This window comes from Drosophila kikkawai, chromosome 3L (genome assembly GCF_030179895.1).
Source record: "Drosophila kikkawai strain 14028-0561.14 chromosome 3L, DkikHiC1v2, whole genome shotgun sequence".
NCBI classification, from domain to species: domain Eukaryota; kingdom Metazoa; phylum Arthropoda; class Insecta; order Diptera; family Drosophilidae; genus Drosophila; species Drosophila kikkawai.
In genome coordinates this window covers 30,765,813-30,784,659 of record NC_091730.1, presented here as the reverse complement: position 1 = coordinate 30,784,659, position 18,847 = coordinate 30,765,813, and the positions used below count along the sequence as shown (strand labels likewise).

The following is an 18,847-nucleotide window of genomic DNA, read 5'->3' as shown; positions in this document are numbered from 1 at the left end:
AATAGATACCGAATCTTTAGCTGGGCGATAAAAGGTGTGACCATTGAGTTTCTAAGAATTGAAGGTATTTTTCCTGGAAATGTATCTGGCCACTTGAGAAAGCACCGGCCTGGGATAAAATACAAAGTTTTTTAAAGCTGCGCATTTTTTTTGTAAAACTTAATGAAATAAATAAAGTGACTGCTATATAAATTTGTCGAACATCTAATAACTCTACGCCAATCATCCGTGCTCTCAACAATAAGTATATATGTATTTAAATAGAGCTTCCATCATAAGTAATCATAAGCTTTCCTACCTATTGTAAGCTTTATAAAAAACATAAGCTTGATCTGCGCTCAGTCTTAAACGGATCACGACTCAAGAACGACATACTACGAATGTATACTTTGGAAATAACTATTTTTCTTAATAAATAAAGAACAAATAAATAAAAGTTTGAACTAAAGTTATTCTCCAAGGCGATAACTTAACTGGCGACGAGGATAAAAACAATAAAAAGTTATTTTTGAGAAAGAAATAACATCACTGCACTAACCATCACGTGCACGAGCGGCAAAGCAACGGGAACCGAAAAGAGAACTACAAGGGGTCTCAAGCAGAAGCGACAGTGGAAAATTACCGGCGATTACATCAGAGGTGCCTATCCCAAGGGCATACATAAGCAATAGGTCAAGAAAAGGTAAATTGTGCGACAAGTTTTTCTTTTGGAACAACAATTATTTTTTTTTGGAACAACAAGTACAAAAAAAAAAAATGGATCCCAATTCAATTAACGCATTTAATTCAACATTGAACTGCTTAAAAAACGTACAAAATTTCGACGGTAGCGATCACAACCAACTGTCCGACTTTATTTCCCAAATCAACTCTATTGAACCAATGATTAATGGATGATAGCACACAAAAAATACTCTTCGGTTTTATACGAAATAAATGCACTGGGCTGACAAGACCAGTTATTCATCGGTATGCGGTAGTCGAATCGTGGGATCAACTTAAAGAAATATTGATTAAAAATTTTGGCGAAAAGGAAAACAGCGACGCGTTAATGGACATGCTAAAACTATGTAGAGTTGATTCGACTATTGAACAATATTACGACAAAATAAACGAAATAGCAAATCGTCTGTATAGCCGCATTCTGACCAATAATGACACGACCTTTACCGTTTCCGAAATAAACCGAATATCTCTGCGGGTGTTTAGGGATAACCTACCAGAACCTTCGAAATCCATGATCTTCGCGAGAGATCCGAAAACACTTGACGATGCGTATAAAATAATTGAAGACGCACGACAACAAAACTATACAGTTTATGGGCCGATTCGTAAGACCAGAATAAATAAACCGAATTTCCGAACAAATTTCAGTGACGACACTCAGAACACAACTGAGCAAATCGCAACCGTCTCACAGAACGAGGAAGCCCATAAGCAAACTACCTTTAGGCCTGCCAACAAATATACTGAGGTGCACAGAAACCCAAACGTTAGAGGCCAAGACAACCATAGTTTTATTAAAGACAGTACATCTAGCACCAAAACAAGAATGTCAACAAACAGTACAATTAAAAGCACAGGGCAGAACAAGCAGCCCGTAGAGTTAATGGACATAAATGAACTTAGCGTAAATTTTCAAATGGAAGGGTCAGACGACTACCCTATATAAAAATAAAAACAAAGATCCGAACGCTCTTATTTGTAATCGACACAGGTGCAGAGTTCAGCATTATTAACGAAAACGTATGTAACCCAAAATGGAAAACTGATGTTGAAATCGAAGTTAGGGCCCTAGGCAATAAAGTAAAAATAAAAAAGTTATGCAGATTTCCATGCTTTGAAGAGTTCCAGCAAGAAAATTATTGGTGCGAATTCTTAGAATATAATTTCCACAATGAATTCGACGGCTTAACCGGCGGAAACATCCTTAATGACCTCAACGCAATTATAGATTATCCGAATAAACAACTGATAATTAATAATGTGCCGTTAGCATTCTATTTACAGGAAGACCCAAACAAATCATACAGTCCAGCAATGAATAGTACTTTTCAATGTAAAAATATTAATAAAAAGACAATCGGGTCACTGGAACAGCTATTATCACAATTCGATCATCTTTTCTATAGAGAAGGTCAAAATCTCAGCTTCACCAGTGAAATTAAACATACCATTGACACAAAAAATGATATCCCATGCTATTCAAAATCTTATAGATACCCAGAAATACACAAAGATGAGGTGAACAAGCAAATTGATGAAATGCTCAAACACGGCATAATCCGACACTCGAAGAGCCCATACAGCAGCCCGTTGTGGGTGGTCCAAAGAAAAAATAGACTCATCAAATTTACAAAAGTGGCGACTAGTCGTTGATTACCGGAAACTCAACAAAGAGACCATAGAAGATAGGTTTCCTATACCAAACATCGACGAGATATTTGATAAGCTGGAAGGATGCAAGTTTTTTACAACCTTAGATCTTGCGAAAGGATTTTATCAAATCGAAATGAATCCCGCCGATATACACAAGACAGCTTTTTCGACCACAAATGGGCACTACGAATTCCTACGAATGCCGTTCGGCCTCAGAAACGCCCCATTCACTTTTCAGCGCCAAATGAATCATGTTCTTCGGCCACATATAGGTATCATATGCTTGGTGTATATGGACGATGTTCTAATTTTTTCAAAAAACCTAGAAAAACATATAGAGCACATTAGCACAATTTTTGACTGCTTTACAAAAGCAAACCTAAAACTCCAAATCGACAAATGCAAGTTTGCCAAAGAAGAGATAGAATTTTTAGGACACACAATCAATGCCGAAGGTTTGAAACCCAGCCAATTAAAAGTAGATGCTATAAATAGAATAAAACTGCCTACAAATCAAAAACAAATTAAAAGCTTTTTGGGCATGACGGGATATTTACGACGCTATATAAAAGATTATGCTAAAATTGCACAGCCTCTTATTAAATATTTAAAGAAAAACGCTAAGGTAAATTCAAGCGACCACGATTATATAGAAGCTTTCAATAAACTAAAATTGATAATTACTAGCGACCCAATTGTTGTATACCCTGACTTTACGAAGGAATTTACGCTCGTCACAGATGCAAGCAACCATGCCTTAGGAGCTGTACTAATGCAAAACGACAAAGTCATTTGCTATGCAAGCAGATCACTAAAAAGCAATGAATTAAACTATAGTACGATCGAGAAGGAACTCCTGGCAATCTATTGGGCTACAAACTACTTTAGATACTATTTATATGGAAGAAAATTCTTAATGAAAACTGACCATAAACCGTTGGTATGGCTTCACAACCTAAAAGAGCCTAATTTAAAATTACAGCGCTGGAAAATTCAACTTAATGCATTTGATTTCGATCTATCTTTTATTAAAGGAAAAGAAAATGCATTAGCAGACGGTCTCAGCAGGATTAGAGAACCAAACGCCGAACACGATGAAAACCATTTAGACGAGACAATTGATATTGACGTTTCAGATATATTTTTAATTGAAACCGGAAGAATCATCGCCCACGAAAATATGAAAGTCGACGGGCAAGATCAAGATTTCTCAGAAGACTTAATTAATCTGTTTACTAGCGAATACGATCTAGAAACGATTCATAGTGCAGAGACTGACGACCGTAACTTTATTAAAATCACTGAGAAATGCTTAAATATTTTCAAGATACAAATAATTATAATAGCTGCAGAACACGAATCGCGAACCACAAAAATTTTGTACAAAAAGAAAGTAAGACACATTGTTAAATCAAACGGTGATCCAAGAAACGTATTAACATTTATGCAAGAAATTATACCAGAAAAGGGAGTTGTCGCTATTTACTGTGAAGACCTTTCTTTATACCTAAAATTTCAAGAAAACCATAGACAATTTTTTTCTAATAACATAAATTTAAAAATAATAAAATCTACAACCTTATTAGAAGATATCACAGACAAAGAAAAAATTCTCAGAATTATTGAAAAAGAACATTTAAAAAATAATCATAGAGGCATACAAGAAACATTCTTAGAAATTAAGCAATCATACTATTACCCCAATTTGTTAAAAGAAATTCAAAAACACATTAATAATTGCACTGTATGTAATTTAGCAAAATTCGATCGCCATCCTGTAAAATATAACTTTTGTCTAACAGAAACGCCACAAAAACAAAATGAAATTATTCATATGGATATTTGGTATCCTCAAAGGAATATAATGTATCTCACTACGATCGATAAGTTAAGTAAATACGCTACTTGTCATTATTTAAAGGATAGATCATGGATATCGTTACTTAACGCAATAAAATGTAGAATACAATATTTAGGGAAACCAAATAAAATCGTCACAGACAATGAATTTAAAAAATTAACTATTCAAGAATACCTAAAGGAAAACCAAATCGAAATTCATTTTACCACTCCATACAAAAAAACCGGGAATTCAGATATAGAAAGACTTCACCTTACGCTAAATGAACATATTAGACTCTTTAATGCTGATAACAATAACAAAGATTCTATCCAAGAAAAAGTTTTGAAAGCTATAATTTGTTACAATAACACTATACACAGTACCACTAATACTAGGCCAATTGACCTCTTAAATAATTTATTTTCTACCAGCGATATAGAAGAGTTAACTAATAAGCTGGCTAATAATAAAAGCTTAAATCATTCAAAACAGACCAATGAAAATAACCTTAATTTCAACAACGAATTTGTAAAAAATAATACTGTTGGTAAATCAAAGCCGAAATATAAACAAATCAACGATTATAGGGAAGACGGAAACTATCTCGTATCTAATAGCAACCCAAATAAAAAAATCTACAAAGACCAAGTAAAGAGAATATACAAATGTCAAAATTAGATATGTAAGCTCTTTTGTATTAACCTTTAAGTTATTTAAGAACTATATTCTTAAAACTTGCGCTGGGGGTGTCATATATACCTACATTCATTATTATTAAATATAAATCATAAGTATATATGTATTTAAGTAGAGCTTCCATCATAAGTAATCATAAGCTTTCCTACCTATTGTAAGCTTTATAAGAAACATAAGCTTGATCTGCGCTCAGTCTTAAACGGATCACGACTCAAGAACGACATACTACGAATGTATACTTTGGAAATAACTCTTTTTCTTAATAAATAAAGAACAAATAAATAAAAGTTTGAACTAAAGTTATTCTCCAAGGCGATAACTTAACTATATATCCCCTAAATATCCAAGCGCAACTGACTGCAGGAAAGGCGGCACAACGTCTGGTTGCATCAGAAATTTTGTCGCTACAAGGATTCGGGCACAGTTCAATTGGTGGAGACATGAGCAGTACATCTGACTACATGATACCCAGAACGTGCCCGGATATAAACTCAACAGTATTCAACGAACCAAACCAACTATACCTCAATATATAATATACACCGACGACTCCAAGATGGATGGAGGAGTAGGAGCGGGCATGTACTGTTCAGACCCTGAAATGAGGCTGGCTACCAAGCCACTGCAGTATATTCCAGGTGAAAGTATTCGCCATCAAGAAAGCAGCAGAGTTTCGCAGAGCATAAACCGTCCACATGTTTGTAGGCAGTCAATCGGCAATAAGATCTATGCAATCATCAGCGGTCAGTTCCAAAAATGTACTGGCAAGCAGGGACACGCTAGATAGCCTGAGCACGACTAAGTCAGTAAGGATTTACTGGGTTCCCAGCCACCAAGGCATTGACTGTAACGAAACCGCGGACGTACTTGCAAAGAATGGCGTCGGACTGGCGAGTGAAAGAGCAGAAAACGTGTCTGTCTCTCTAAGAACGCTCCAAAGCGAGCTAGAGGGACTGGCAGACGCAAGCGCAAAAAGCATGTGGAGTAGTTTTTTTTTTTTTTTTCTTTTTATATAAGTTCAAATTTAATTATACGTTAATCAACCAAATCAATGATTATAAAACGTAGGGACTAACACTAACAACAAACATAACATGGAAACATAACAGTAAACGGTAAACAACAATTTATAATTTACAAAGGCATTTCAGTTATTGGTGTAGGACTCGGGTTCTTTGCCTCCCTCTTAACCAAAGGTCACCTGGATGTCGTCTCTTCAGTCTTCGTCTGGACATGGGGATGGCCAATGATGCCGCTAGGTGGTTGGTGTGGGCCAGAAGCCGTTCATTGTACCGACTTGAGTGCCTGTTGATCTGCTCCCTCACTGGTAGCATTTTGAGGTCGTTAGCGATGTCTGCATTCCTAGCAAACCAGGGTGCATTTGTGATTGTGCGCAGCGCCCGGTTTTGGACCCTTTGCACTTTCATAACGTTAGAGTCGGACGCAGTACCCCATATCTGGATGCAATAGGTCATAGCAGGAACAACTATTGCTTTGTATAGCAGCACTTTGTTGCTGAGGCTCAGCTTGCTGGTGGACTTTAGCATCCAGTTTAGCTTTCTGAGTTTTCCACGGCATGCTGCTGCTATTTTGGTGGTGTGTTGCCTCCACGTGAGCCGCTTATCCAAGATCAATCCCAGGTATTGGGCCTGAGGAGATTGAGGAATTAGCGTGTCCTGAAATTTGACCCTAGGGAGGATTTTGTGTCTCAGGGAAAAATTGCAGTGTTGCGATTTATTTCCATTTATGGATATGTTCCACCTCTTCGTCCACTCGCTATATGTATCCAAAAAGCTTTGCGTTTTTCTAGAAGCCTCGATTCGACACGCTGAGTTTGCGATAAAGGCTGTGTCATCAGCATACGTTGCAAGAAGTGTCCCCGGTTCTCTGGGATTGGGCAAGTCAGAGGTGTAAAGGGTGTATAACACAGGACCCAAAACACTCCCTTGCGGTACTCCAGCTCGACTGCTTCTAATGGATGATCTTTCACCTCTCACATCAACCATGAATTTTCGCTCCAGCAGGTACGATTTCAGAAGGAGATATTGAGCAGTTGGTAGGAGTGTTTTTAGCTTAAAAAGCAAACCATTGTGCCACACTCTATCGAAGGCTTCCTTTACGTCAAGGAAGATAGCAGAGCTGTACTGACCGTTTTCAAAAGCATCTAAGATATGCTGCGATACTCTATGAGCCTGTTCTGGCGTTCCATGGTGATTCCGGAAGCCAAACTGGTGATCTGGAATGGCATCCTGAACACTTCTTACTGCCATCATTCTGTTAAGAAATATTCTCTCGAATATTTTAGAGAATGTTGGCAGCAAGCTTATTGGCCGGTAAGACGTAACAAGGTTCTCCGGTTTGCCTGGCTTAGGTAACATCGATATCACTGCGCACTTCCATTGTGTGGGGAAGTGGTAAATACGTAACATGGAGTTGAACAGGAGCACAAGGAATAATATGCCCTTTTTGGGTAGAGCTTTGGCAACTCTATTATCGATTCCGTCAAATCCTGGTGCTTTATTAACGTGCAGTTTTTTAATTTGGAGACAAACTTCTTCCGGACTTACATGACGAATGGGCTCTACATCTGGGCAGGAAGTATTAAGAAATGCCAGTGCTGCTTATGTGGAGTAGTAATTCCACAACCTGCAGAATATCAAAAATCATGTGCAAAGAGCGCAACGAAGAACTCACTCACTACATTGTAAGGATGCATTTTTAACGCTGAGGGTATGAACCAGTGCTCGACGCGTCGCAACTCCATGGCTTTGGCAATGCCTCTGTCGTCAGCGCTGCCAGCACATGGATAGTGTGAACTAGAGGTCTGCATGAATTAATTCAAAACGGCATATGAGACATTCACACATAGGGAGAGCGAATTGAATGCCGACAGAGCCGAATACAGAGAATGAGTATTCGTTTACGTGCGCTTACAGTGGGAAACATAATTTGATGACATATAATTGACTTCATTAATTTAAACTTTTTTCTTTAGTGTTTGTATTTGTTGTTTTATTAATATTACAACTTTGCGAAGTCATCGTGCCGAACGCTTGCAGAAAAGTAACACGCGCTGCGCAATATGACTGCGCAGTCGTTGTATTCTGAGTATTCTAAGAATTCTTTGCTGCCTTCGTTCATTCATTCTGTTTTGCACACGCATTCACTCAATTCAGTGCGTTATGAATACTCAAAATTTCGCAGAATTGAGTACAGAATGAGATGCGAACTCGATCAGCTGAATGCGTTGTACTCAAAAATGAGTACAACATTCAGAAGTACTCAGTGAAGCTTATGCTTGAATGCGGCCATGCAGACCTCTAGTGTGAACTTCACGCACACGGAACTCACGATGTCGTTTTTGCTCCGTTACTCACTCACATAAATGCGCTTTTGGCTTAATTGTGATGGTGCCAAGCACTGATATAAACCATTGCACACGGGCCCGAAAATTCCGGGCCGGAATACTCCCAGCAGGCAAAGTCGCGGCTAACCCTACTGCGCAAAATATATGAACATGCGCTGATACGCACAGTCGGCACGATCGTAGCTAACCCTAGTGGTACAAAGCGCACGGGCCCGGAATACTCACAGCCGGCACCGTCGCGACTAATCCTGTCCAAAAAAACCTTCTACGAAAATGCCCGGAATACTCACAGGCGGCATTATCGGAGGTAACACTGGTGGCCCTAGCTAACGCGTATGTGCCCGGAGTACTCGCGGACGGCACTGTCGCAGCTAACCCTGTCGAGAAAAACCTGCTACGAAAATGCCCGGGCTACTCGCAGACGGCATAATCGAAGGTAAAACTGGTGGCCCTGAATATTGCGCACATGCCCGGAATACTCGCAGACGGCACTATCGTGGCTAATCCAGTCGAGAAAACCTGCTACGAAAATGCCCGGAACACTCGCAGACAGCATAATCGGAGGTGACACTGGTGGTCCTAAATATTGCGCACATGCCCGGAATACTCGCAGACGGCACCGTCGCGACTAATCCTGTCGAGAAAACCTGCTACGAAAATGCCCGGAATACTCACAGACAGCAAAATCGGAGGTAACACTGGTGGCCTTGAATATTGCGCACATGCCCGGAATACTCGCAGACGGCGCCGTCGCAGCTAATCCTGTCGAGAAAACCTGTTACGAAAATTCCCGGAATACTCGGAGGTAGCACTGGTGGCCCTAAATATTGCGCACATTCCCGGAATACTCGCAGACGGTACTGTCGCGGCTAACCTTGTCGAGAAAAACCTGCTACGAAAATGCCCGGACAACTCGAAGACGGCATGATCGGAGGTAACGCTGGTGGCCTTGAATATTGCGCACATGCCCGGAATACTCGCAGACGGCGCCGTCGCAGCTAATCCTGTCGAGAAAACCTGTTACGAAAATGCCCGGAATACTCGCAGACAGCAAAATCGGAGGTAACACTAGTGGCCTTAACTACTGCTCACATGCCCGGAATACTCACAGACGGCACTGTCGCGCCTAATCCTGTCGAGAAAACCTGCTTCGAAAATGCCCGGAATTCTCGCAGACAGCATGATCGGAGGTACAACGGTTACACAAATGATTCTAGCGTTTAGATTTTGAGTTACTTTTACTTTTGTTCCAATGTTTTCCCTTTCTAAGCTCTGTCTGTCCCTATCACACTCGTTATGCTCACACTGCTTGGCGAAGCCCGTGGTCCGGTATATGATGCTCTGCTTGGTTAACTTCCTGCCCGCGCATCGTGCGCCTCGTAGACCTGAATTATTTTTCGTCGTTAAATTTTTCCGCTTGCAAAAACTTAGAACTTTTCTCGCCGCGTGCTCAATTTCAAGTCCCGGAAGTCATTGTGGCCATTGCCCTCGTTTTCAGGAAACCCTCGCTGTGGGATTTCATCGGGGTGGTATCTTCTTGGTATTTTCTGTGGCTCGATCGTGGTTTGTGTCCTGGCTTTGGCGGGAAACTTAACTATTCTCCTAGCTTATTCGATAGTTTTGGTGGCCACTTAGGGCTAACTTAAACTAGGTATTTCAAATTAACGACGCTTAAATCTACTCCGGTATATATATGTACTTAAAACTATTGATTTTGGAACTTAAACTATTTACTTAAGCCTAACTATTTACATGAAAGAAAAATGTAAACAATGTGCTGCAACTTCCGGGGAAGGACTGCAGAATGTAAGTGGGTATTCTAATTTCATCACATTTCCGGCATTTGGCGTTGTCGATATTACCCAGCTTAACTGCCTGTCTGCTGCACATGCAGTCAAGCTGGGTAATACCGACAACGCCAAATGCCGGAAATGTGATGAATTCGAGGCATCCGAAACCTTGGAGCATCTCATTTGCAAATGTCTGGCCCTAACGTGGGCAAGAATGAGATACCTCGGCTCTCCGGTTCTGGCATCGCTAGAAGATGCCTCCAGGAGGAAGCCAGGCGAACTCCTGGCCTTTGCGAAAAACACCTTGATCTTCAAGGAACTCAAAAGCCGCATAAATAGTCTCTAGGTCCATCCAGGAGTTTCCCCGGATAACTAGGGGCCAAGCTTAGTGTTCTCTTCTTCGGACTTGACCTCATATATTTATATAAGTTGAAGTGTGTAAATTATGTGGATTTGAGGTTAAATTAACCGCTCTGCCTATATTCCAAAATGCCTAGAGCACGACGTTTGAACATCGGCCTACGCACTAGGCATGCAAGCTAGCAACAAGTATATTCACAGACCTTAAGCCAGGAAAGACGAAATGTAGTAAGGGAAAATGCCCGATTGAGACAACGCGTGAGCACACGAAGATCAACTGGTATGCAGCATCTAGGCGGATTCCAACCAGCGTGGCAGGCTCTCAACAGCAGCCTTCCTCGACAGCCTTCGACCTCAGGACAAATTTCAAGAATCCGGAGATCGAGTGCTAGAAAAGATTCCGTATCCGAATGTGTCCCGGGAGACACCGTGCTCCCGGTGTTGCCCAAATCTGTCCACTGGAGGGTCCCAACAGTTGTCCTCTCAGAGCCCCAGTTCCCTAACAGGGTGTCAGTCCTGGACTACCGGCCGAAATTGGTAAGGCGAATAATCAGCCTGCCTTGAAAAAACACCTTATGGCAATACCACCAACGAGACAGTTTCATCTTTCAAAATAAATGTTCCTGAGGAATTCTTTTACAAACTATGCTCTGTCCAAATCTGACCAAAGCTTGTGATTGTCAAGGAATTCGAAGCAAAGAAAGAGAAAAAATGGACAGTTGGAATTACTATTCCTAAGCCCGATTTGACCAATGCGCCTTCTACGTCTTCCAATTCCGTCCCAAAAAACTAAAAAACTTCCTTGGTATCTCCTAACAGAATGCTAGAGGCTTACGTAGTAAGCTTCCTAAATTATAATAGTGTCACATTTGCTTCCCAAGTATTGAGTTTACAGGATAAAGCCGAAGATTCTGAGCTCCAAAGTTTTTCAAGCTGTGTTCACAGTATACCGGCTAGATCGGCCTATCATACATGTTCCTACATTCCTCCATCGTCGGAACATCCTATTCATTGAAACCATCTTTCCGCTATTCAGTTGGTCTCTAAAAGACGTTTGGATAGGAACCACTTAGTAGTTCTTGGTGATTTTAACATCCCAGGGGCTATTTGGTCCCTAGATAATTCCATTAACCACAACACATCACAAAAAAAGTGGTTTACCAAAGAGCACTTCAATTAAACGGATAATTTGATTTGAAATTTCGGTTTTATTTTATCGAAAAGTTGATATCTATATCATATAGCTAGTGTTGCGATGCTGGTGAAGGTTCGCTTCCCGCGCTAGATGCCCAATTTGAAAAGGGCGGTAATTTGAATTTGTTTAGCGTTGTTTAACACCGAAATTGTTCTGACCAACACTAAATTAGTATTGTAAAACACCCTTTTATGCGAGAATGAGACCGCTATATATGTAAGCGTCACTTTGTGAATTGAAGAGCGGCAAACCACAAGTGTAAGATGAGAAAAAATGTAAAAATTCTTTATTTTTTAACAAGATTAAATAAAGATTTCAGCGCTGTTGCTATCAGTATACTACAACCAGGCGCTTGTTGTACGTGGTTAAACCCGGGATCCAGGGGCGTCCCAACATTCTGAAATACTTTGCCATCCGGAATTCTGTGCCAAGGGTGCACAGCGTCTGGAAAGCGCTCCTTACCAAGAGTGTGAAGGAGTGAGGAGGAGTATACAGGATAGCTTCGATTCGGACATTTGTAGCCAGTGAATCGCACAAGGGTTTCGATTTTCTGGCCTGTGGAGAGTGACGTCATGGATGACGTAATGGATCGCGAGAGGGGCGATCAGAATGCCGAAGCTATGGGCATTGAGGACGGTTCTGTTGGAAGCTCTAATTGTAGCTTCACAGGACCATTTGCGGGCTTCTACGATGGGAACTCGACTGCACAGACCGTGATGGGGTCGAATCGGTGTGTGCCGCTGCAAAGTGCGAGCACGCCGATCAGTGTGAACCAAGCGAGTCACGACATGTTGCAACCAAATGCTGCTACACAGTTTTCTGCGCAGCAAATGAACACAGTGAATGGACATACACCATGGACAACGGCACCCTATATGCAACAGAGGGCTGCACGTGGTCCAATCTTGACGTCTGTTCCCTATGCACGAGTCCAAGGGAACAACGTAGCCCAAGCCGCACCGCTACACGGCGCGTGGCCGGTTCCACAACGAAATGAGGTTGGATTCATGGCAAATAATGGAGCACAGGCCGCACCACCAAGGGGCGCGGCAGGATTCATACCAAACAGAGCAGAGCAACCAGTACTGCCAGGAAATGCTGCTGGATTCATGGCGAATAACGCAGCCATGTTTGGATTCCAAGGCGGTTCGGCGGGATTTGCCCCGCCATTCAGTGGAGTGGGTTTCATGCCACAATGTAACCCCAACATGGCGAACTTTTCCCAGCCCTACAATTCTGGAGTTAATGCCGGTGGAGCAGGTGGATATATGCCGCAGTTTGCCAGCACACAGTTCTAGCAGGCAGAGAACAATGCAGTTATGCTGACGCCGACTCAGATAGCTGCGCGTCAAGTCATATCGAGAGAATTACCTGTTTTCTCCGGTAAGGCCGAGGAGTGGCTGTTATTCATAAGCAACTATGAGCAGTCAACAGAAAGATGCGGATTCAGCAACGAGGAGAATCTCATCCGACTTCAGAAGTGCCTTAGAGGATCAGCTTTAGATGCTGTACGAGGCAAACTTATAGTTCCAGCTATGGTTCCATATGCGATTGGTACGTTGAAAATGCTATATGGACGTTCAGAAATAGTGCACGCTAGTCTGCAGCGTAAACTAAAGGAGGAACCAGCAATCAAACCGAACAATTTGGAGTCCGTAATTCGTTTGGCACTTGCGGTGCAGAATTATTGCGCGACCATGTTGTCGATGAGTCTACATGATTACCTAAACGACTCAGCCCTGCTAAGTGATTTGGTAGCTAAGCTGTCGAGCGATTTGAAGCTAGATTGGGGCAGACATCGTTTGGCAGCAGGCGGCGGAAATTTGCCCGCCTTTGATAATTGGCTATTTGGCGTAGCTATGTGCGCTACGATGGTGACGCCGTATGATTATCAACCAATAGAGAAAGAAAAAGGTGGCAGACACGTGAAGGAACGCCTATTAGTCCACAATACGGTGGAAGGCGATGACAAGAAAAATCAGAATCTGCAGGATGTACAAGAATCATCGTGCCCAGGATGTGACGGTGACCATGAACTTGTAAAATGCAAAGTATTTTTGGCCATGTCAATCAAGTCTAGATTGGACATAATCAAGGCAAAACGACTATGCTTCTGTTGCTTTGGGAAGCATATTGCTCGGAACTGTAAAGTAAAGAAGACTTGCAATGTCAATGGATGCAAGTTACATCACAATAAGCTTCTACACTTTGAGCGAGTTGTGAACGAGGACGAGATTGAACCAGAGAAGAAAACTAGCGATATAACCAGTGAGTCAACTGTTTTCTTCCATGATAAGTCAACAGAGAAGGCACTGTTCCGATATATACCGGTAAATGGATCAAGAGCCGTAGATGTATTGGCCCTTATCGACGAGGGATCATCCTGTACGCTAATGGAGCGCAAGTTAGCTGATGAGCTGGGATTAGATGGACCAGAAGAGGAGCTCTGTTTGAAGTGGACCGGCGATATGACGCAGACTGAAGCCAAATCCAAGCTCGTCTGTATCAATGTTTCCGCTGCCGGTTTTCTGGATGTGAAATATGTGCTGAAAGGAGTGCGCACTGTGAGCAAATTGGATCTGCCACTGCAAAGTATTGATGATCAAATGCTTTATGATCACAATCACCTAAGATCCGTTCCTGTCTCAACGTACTTAAATGCCAGAGCCCAAATGATCATTGGATTGGATCACATTAAGATCTGTGTGCCACTGGAGGTACAAGAAGCTGATATGACGATCTTATTGCGGTTCGTTGCCAATTGGGATGGTCTGTTTATGGCCGATATGGATTGGAGGAAGCCATGCTGCCACGTGTGCTGCATGTCTGCCAGTGTACGTGCGCTACACGAGCACTCGACGAGGCTGTGAAGGCGCATTTTTCGTTGGAAGCTATTGGTGTGAGCGTTCCCTCAAAACCACTGCGATCGAAGGAAGATGAGCAGTCGCTGAAGATTATGAACCGAACTACGAAGTACATTTCCAATGACAGTCGCTGGGAAACTGGATTATTGTGTAGATACGAGAATGTCGATGGCGTGTCTTTGAACGATACACTTTTAAAAGGACCGGATTTGTTGGTATCATTGATGGGAGTACTGTTGCGCTTCCGCGAGCGACCTGTGGCTGTAACAGGTGACATACGAGAGATGTTCCACCAGATTAAAGTTAGCGCCTCTGATCAATCTTCGCTGAAGTTCTTATGGAGAAATGGAGAAATTGATCGTCCGCCGGATACATATGTAATGCAAGTGATGACCTTTGGCGCTTCTTGTTCGCCGTCGCTTGCCAACTTCGTATTGAGGCGCAATGCGGAGCAGTTCGGCGAGAAACATCCCAGCGCGATAAAGGCGTTCTTCCGAAACACGTTTGTTGACGACTGGCTGGAGTCGGTAGATACGGAGGATCAGATGATTGAACTGGCAACAAATGTGAAAGATATCCACACCAAAGGTGGATTTGAAATGAGGAATTGGCTTTCAAACTCGAAAAGCGTCCTTCAATCCCTGAATAACTCACGGGAGGCTTCACCGAAATATCTTGGCGTGGAGCAAGAACTTCAGGAGAAAGTTTTAGGCATGTGGTGGCTACCGGAATCGGACATGCTAACGTTCGTCATCCGGCCCGAGTTGTTGCAGAGGTCGGCAACTCACACAAAGCGTCGAGTGTTGAGCATTGTAATGTCCATTTTTGATCCGCTTGGGATACTTGGATTTTTCAACATCCGCGCCAAAATCATCCTGCAAAATATATGGAGATCAGGAGTGAGCTGTGATGACGCCATTAAAGAACCGGATGAGAATGACTGGATGGCATGGAAGTCTTTACTGATCCAGCTAGGAGATCTCCGCATCCCACGCTACATGTACTGTTCAAGTTCCGTCAAAGGGGTGCAGTTGCATGTATTTGTCGATGCCAGCCTGGATGCTTATGCTGCAGTAGCATACCTGCGTGTTGAACAAGGCGGCGAGATCCGATGCTCTTTGGTGGCGTCAAAAAATAGAGTAGCTCCATTAAAACCAATATCAGTGCCTCGAATGGAATTGATGGCATCTGTTTTGGGTCTGCGCCTGGCGAAATTTTTGGAATCGGAGCTGTCAACAAAAATTGAGAAACGCATATTTTGGACTGATGCGCGAGACGTTCTGTACTGGATAAAATCCGACGCACGTAAGTACCCTCAATTCGTGGCCTTACGCATTGGAGAGATTCTTGAAGGATCTGAGATTGAAGATTGGCGCTGGGTACCTTCGGAACAGAATGTGGCAGATGAAGGGACCAAATGGACCAAGAAATGCGAAAAAACAGCTCAGCAAGATGGTTTACTGGTCCGGAATTTTTATTGCAAGGCGAGTCGCAGTGGCCATCGCGAGCAGGAGTTGACATTAGCAGCGAGTGTGATCTAATGTACCATGATGAGGAAACGCGGGTGAACAAGTCACCCATTGATTCGATTATGCCGGATCCGTTGCGTTTCAGTAGGCTTGAGCGTTTGCGTGCTGCCCAAAAACGAGTACTGGATTTCCTACGCTATATATGCAAGAAACGCGTGGGCCTGAACTGGTGAGACTATTCAAACTAAAACGCTATGTGGAAATGGATACTGTCTTTATACGAGCATGCCAAGAAGAAGCGTTTGCTGTCTAAAGAAAGGAGACTGCGTAACTAACCGGAAAAGTAAAATTTTCAAGCTCTTACCATATCTTGATGCAGCCGGAGTGCTCCGAATGCATGGACGGATCGAAGCCATTGAAGATGTGGAGGTGAACGTGAAGCATCCGATTATCCTCCCGTCACGCCACAGAGTAACGTATCTAATAGTGGGATACTATCATCGCAAATATCATCATCTGCACGGAGAGATTGTTGTCAACGAAATTCGGCAACAATATTGGATACCAGGACTGAGAGCGCTTGTGAAGGACATCGTGAAAAACTGTTCGGCTTGCTGCATCAGACGCGCACAGCCGCTTCCACCAATAATGGGAAATTTACCCAAGGAACGTCTTTCACCGTTCACCCTGCCTTTCACGTACACTACACGTACACGTGGACTATTTCGGACCAATGGAAATCGCCGTAGCAAGACGTAGGGAGAAAAGATGGGGAGTATTGTTCACCTGTCTAACAGTTCGTGCTGTCCATTTAGAGATCGTTCAATCTCTATCGACAGACTCATTCCTGCTGGCCCTTAAGTTGTTTACTGCTCGCCGAGGTGTTCCTGTTAAGATGCTGTCAGACAACGGAACTAATTTTCGCGGTGCAAGCAGAGTATTGGTGAAAGAGATCGAGCGCATATCAACATCGGAGGTGGAATCGAAGTATCCGGAAATGTCGTTTGGCTTTATTCCACCCGGATCACCTCACATGGGCGGAGCCTGGGAACGCATGGTGCGTTCTACAAAGTCGATCCTGACAGAAATTCTGGCGCATGCCGGACTGCGAGAAGAAGTACTACGAGCGGCACTGGCTGATGCCGCTGATGAGACGAGCAAGCGGAACTCCTGGCCGAAAGGAATCGTTGCTGAGGTTCATTGCGGAAAGGATGGGCAAGTAAGGAGCGCTGTAGTGCGAACAACTGAAGGATTCGTAACTCGCCCTGCGGTTAAGTTGGCCAAATTGGACATCGTCATGGATGGTAATACTTAGCGTAGCCACGCAGAAGAATTACGAGGTGGGGAATGTTGCGATGCTGGCGAAGGTTCGCTGCCCGCGCTAGATGCCCAATTTGAAAAGGGCGGTAATTTGAATTTGTTTAGCGTTGAATAACACCGAAATTGTTCTGACCAACACTAAATTAAGTATTGTAAAACACCCTTTTTTGTGAGAATGAGACCGCTATATATGTAAGCGTCACTTTGTGAATTGAAGAGCGGCAAACCACAAGTGTAAGATGAGAAAAAATGTAAAAATTCTTTATTTTTTAACAAGATTAAATAAAGATTTCAGCGCTGTTGCTATCAGTATACTACAACCAGGCGCTTGTTGTACGTGGTTAAACCCGGGACGCAGGGGCGTCCCAACAGCTAGGTTATATTGATAAAACTACCTGGAAATGATAGTTTTACACAGATAAATTCAATACCTGTGAGATCGTCGATTAGAACCAGTTCGGAGTTAAGGCTGAAATCAAAGGCAATTAAAACTCCACCTCCTCGCTGGGCAAGACGGTCCAATCTATAAATTATGTACTTACCTGGAAAATTAACCAGGTTTCAGTAAACACAATCACCTGGGATGCAAAAGATAAACTAACAATACAATTTCGATAGCTTGCTGCGCCTCTAGTATTCTGAGAGAATGAGAGTTTAAGTACCACTGTTCAAAAATTAAATTTACTGCAAATTACCAAAAAATATTCGCAAGAAAGTGCGACCAGGAACTTAACGTATACCATATGGTGGCGGCAGTGTCATGTTTGTGGTATTTATCTGCTTTAACGCGATCGTTATTTGGTCCCCATCAAAGGGACGATAAACCAAAGGCACTACTTGCGTATCCTTTGTTGGGATTTTCTCCCCAACGCAGGTGCATGAGTATCCAGAGTAAATAAGTACACTTTAGCCGTTTAGGATTAATACATATAAGTTTATTCTAATCTTGAATAGAGAACAAAAGAAGGTACGCGCAAGATCGACGGCTCTTTACTTGAAACGACGCCGCGAATGACAGAAACTAAAAAGAGTGGCCACTTGAAGAATAATATGATGGCCAAAACGGTTCTCAGATGGAGTTACCAGATTGTTACTTTGGATGAGGCGCTCAATTCGAACACACCCCCTCAAAGTAGCAATCGTATACTATATATTTGTTATGCACAAAGAAAGGATACAATTATTATGCTTGCTACTGCATAATCCTTTGGTGAGGACATCAGCGGGCATCTTCTCAGTCGGCATGTACGCCACCGTGAAATCACCACTCTACTCCTTCTCTTTTATGGTGTCGGACATCAATGTGTTTAGTCCGAGGATGGAAGCCGAACCCCTTCACCAGTTGTTGTGCCCTCTGGTTGTCGTTGAAAATTCGGATGGATTCACAAGTCGATCCGATCCGGTTAAGGAGAGCCTTGAAATACAGCGCCTCCTTAACGGCTTCCGACATCGCCAAGTACTCTGACCCAGTACGCGACAAAGCAGCGTAACGCGCCTCCCAGGATATGGAAGCGCCTGCCAGGATGAACGCTTGCCCCGAATAAGAGCGACTGTCGGATAGGTT

General features: G+C 42.7%; 2 protein-coding genes across 2 annotated transcripts; both read left to right on the top strand.

Annotated features, from left to right (window-relative positions):
• Positions 1-12,949: 12,949 nt before the first annotated feature.
• On the top strand, positions 12,950-16,035 carry LOC138928431 (uncharacterized). The gene is made up of 2 exons (XM_070285503.1): positions 12,950-14,464; positions 14,563-16,035. The coding sequence occupies exons 1-2, from the start codon at positions 12,950-12,952 to the stop codon at positions 16,033-16,035; spliced, it is 2,988 nt and encodes a 995-aa protein (XP_070141604.1).
• On the top strand, positions 16,035-17,278 carry LOC138928430 (uncharacterized). The gene is made up of 3 exons (XM_070285502.1): positions 16,035-16,107; positions 16,343-16,678; positions 16,779-17,278. Exons 1-3 carry the CDS (start codon positions 16,035-16,037, stop codon positions 17,276-17,278), a joined length of 909 nt encoding a protein of 302 aa, XP_070141603.1.
• The last annotated feature ends 1,569 nt before the right edge of the window (positions 17,279-18,847 follow it).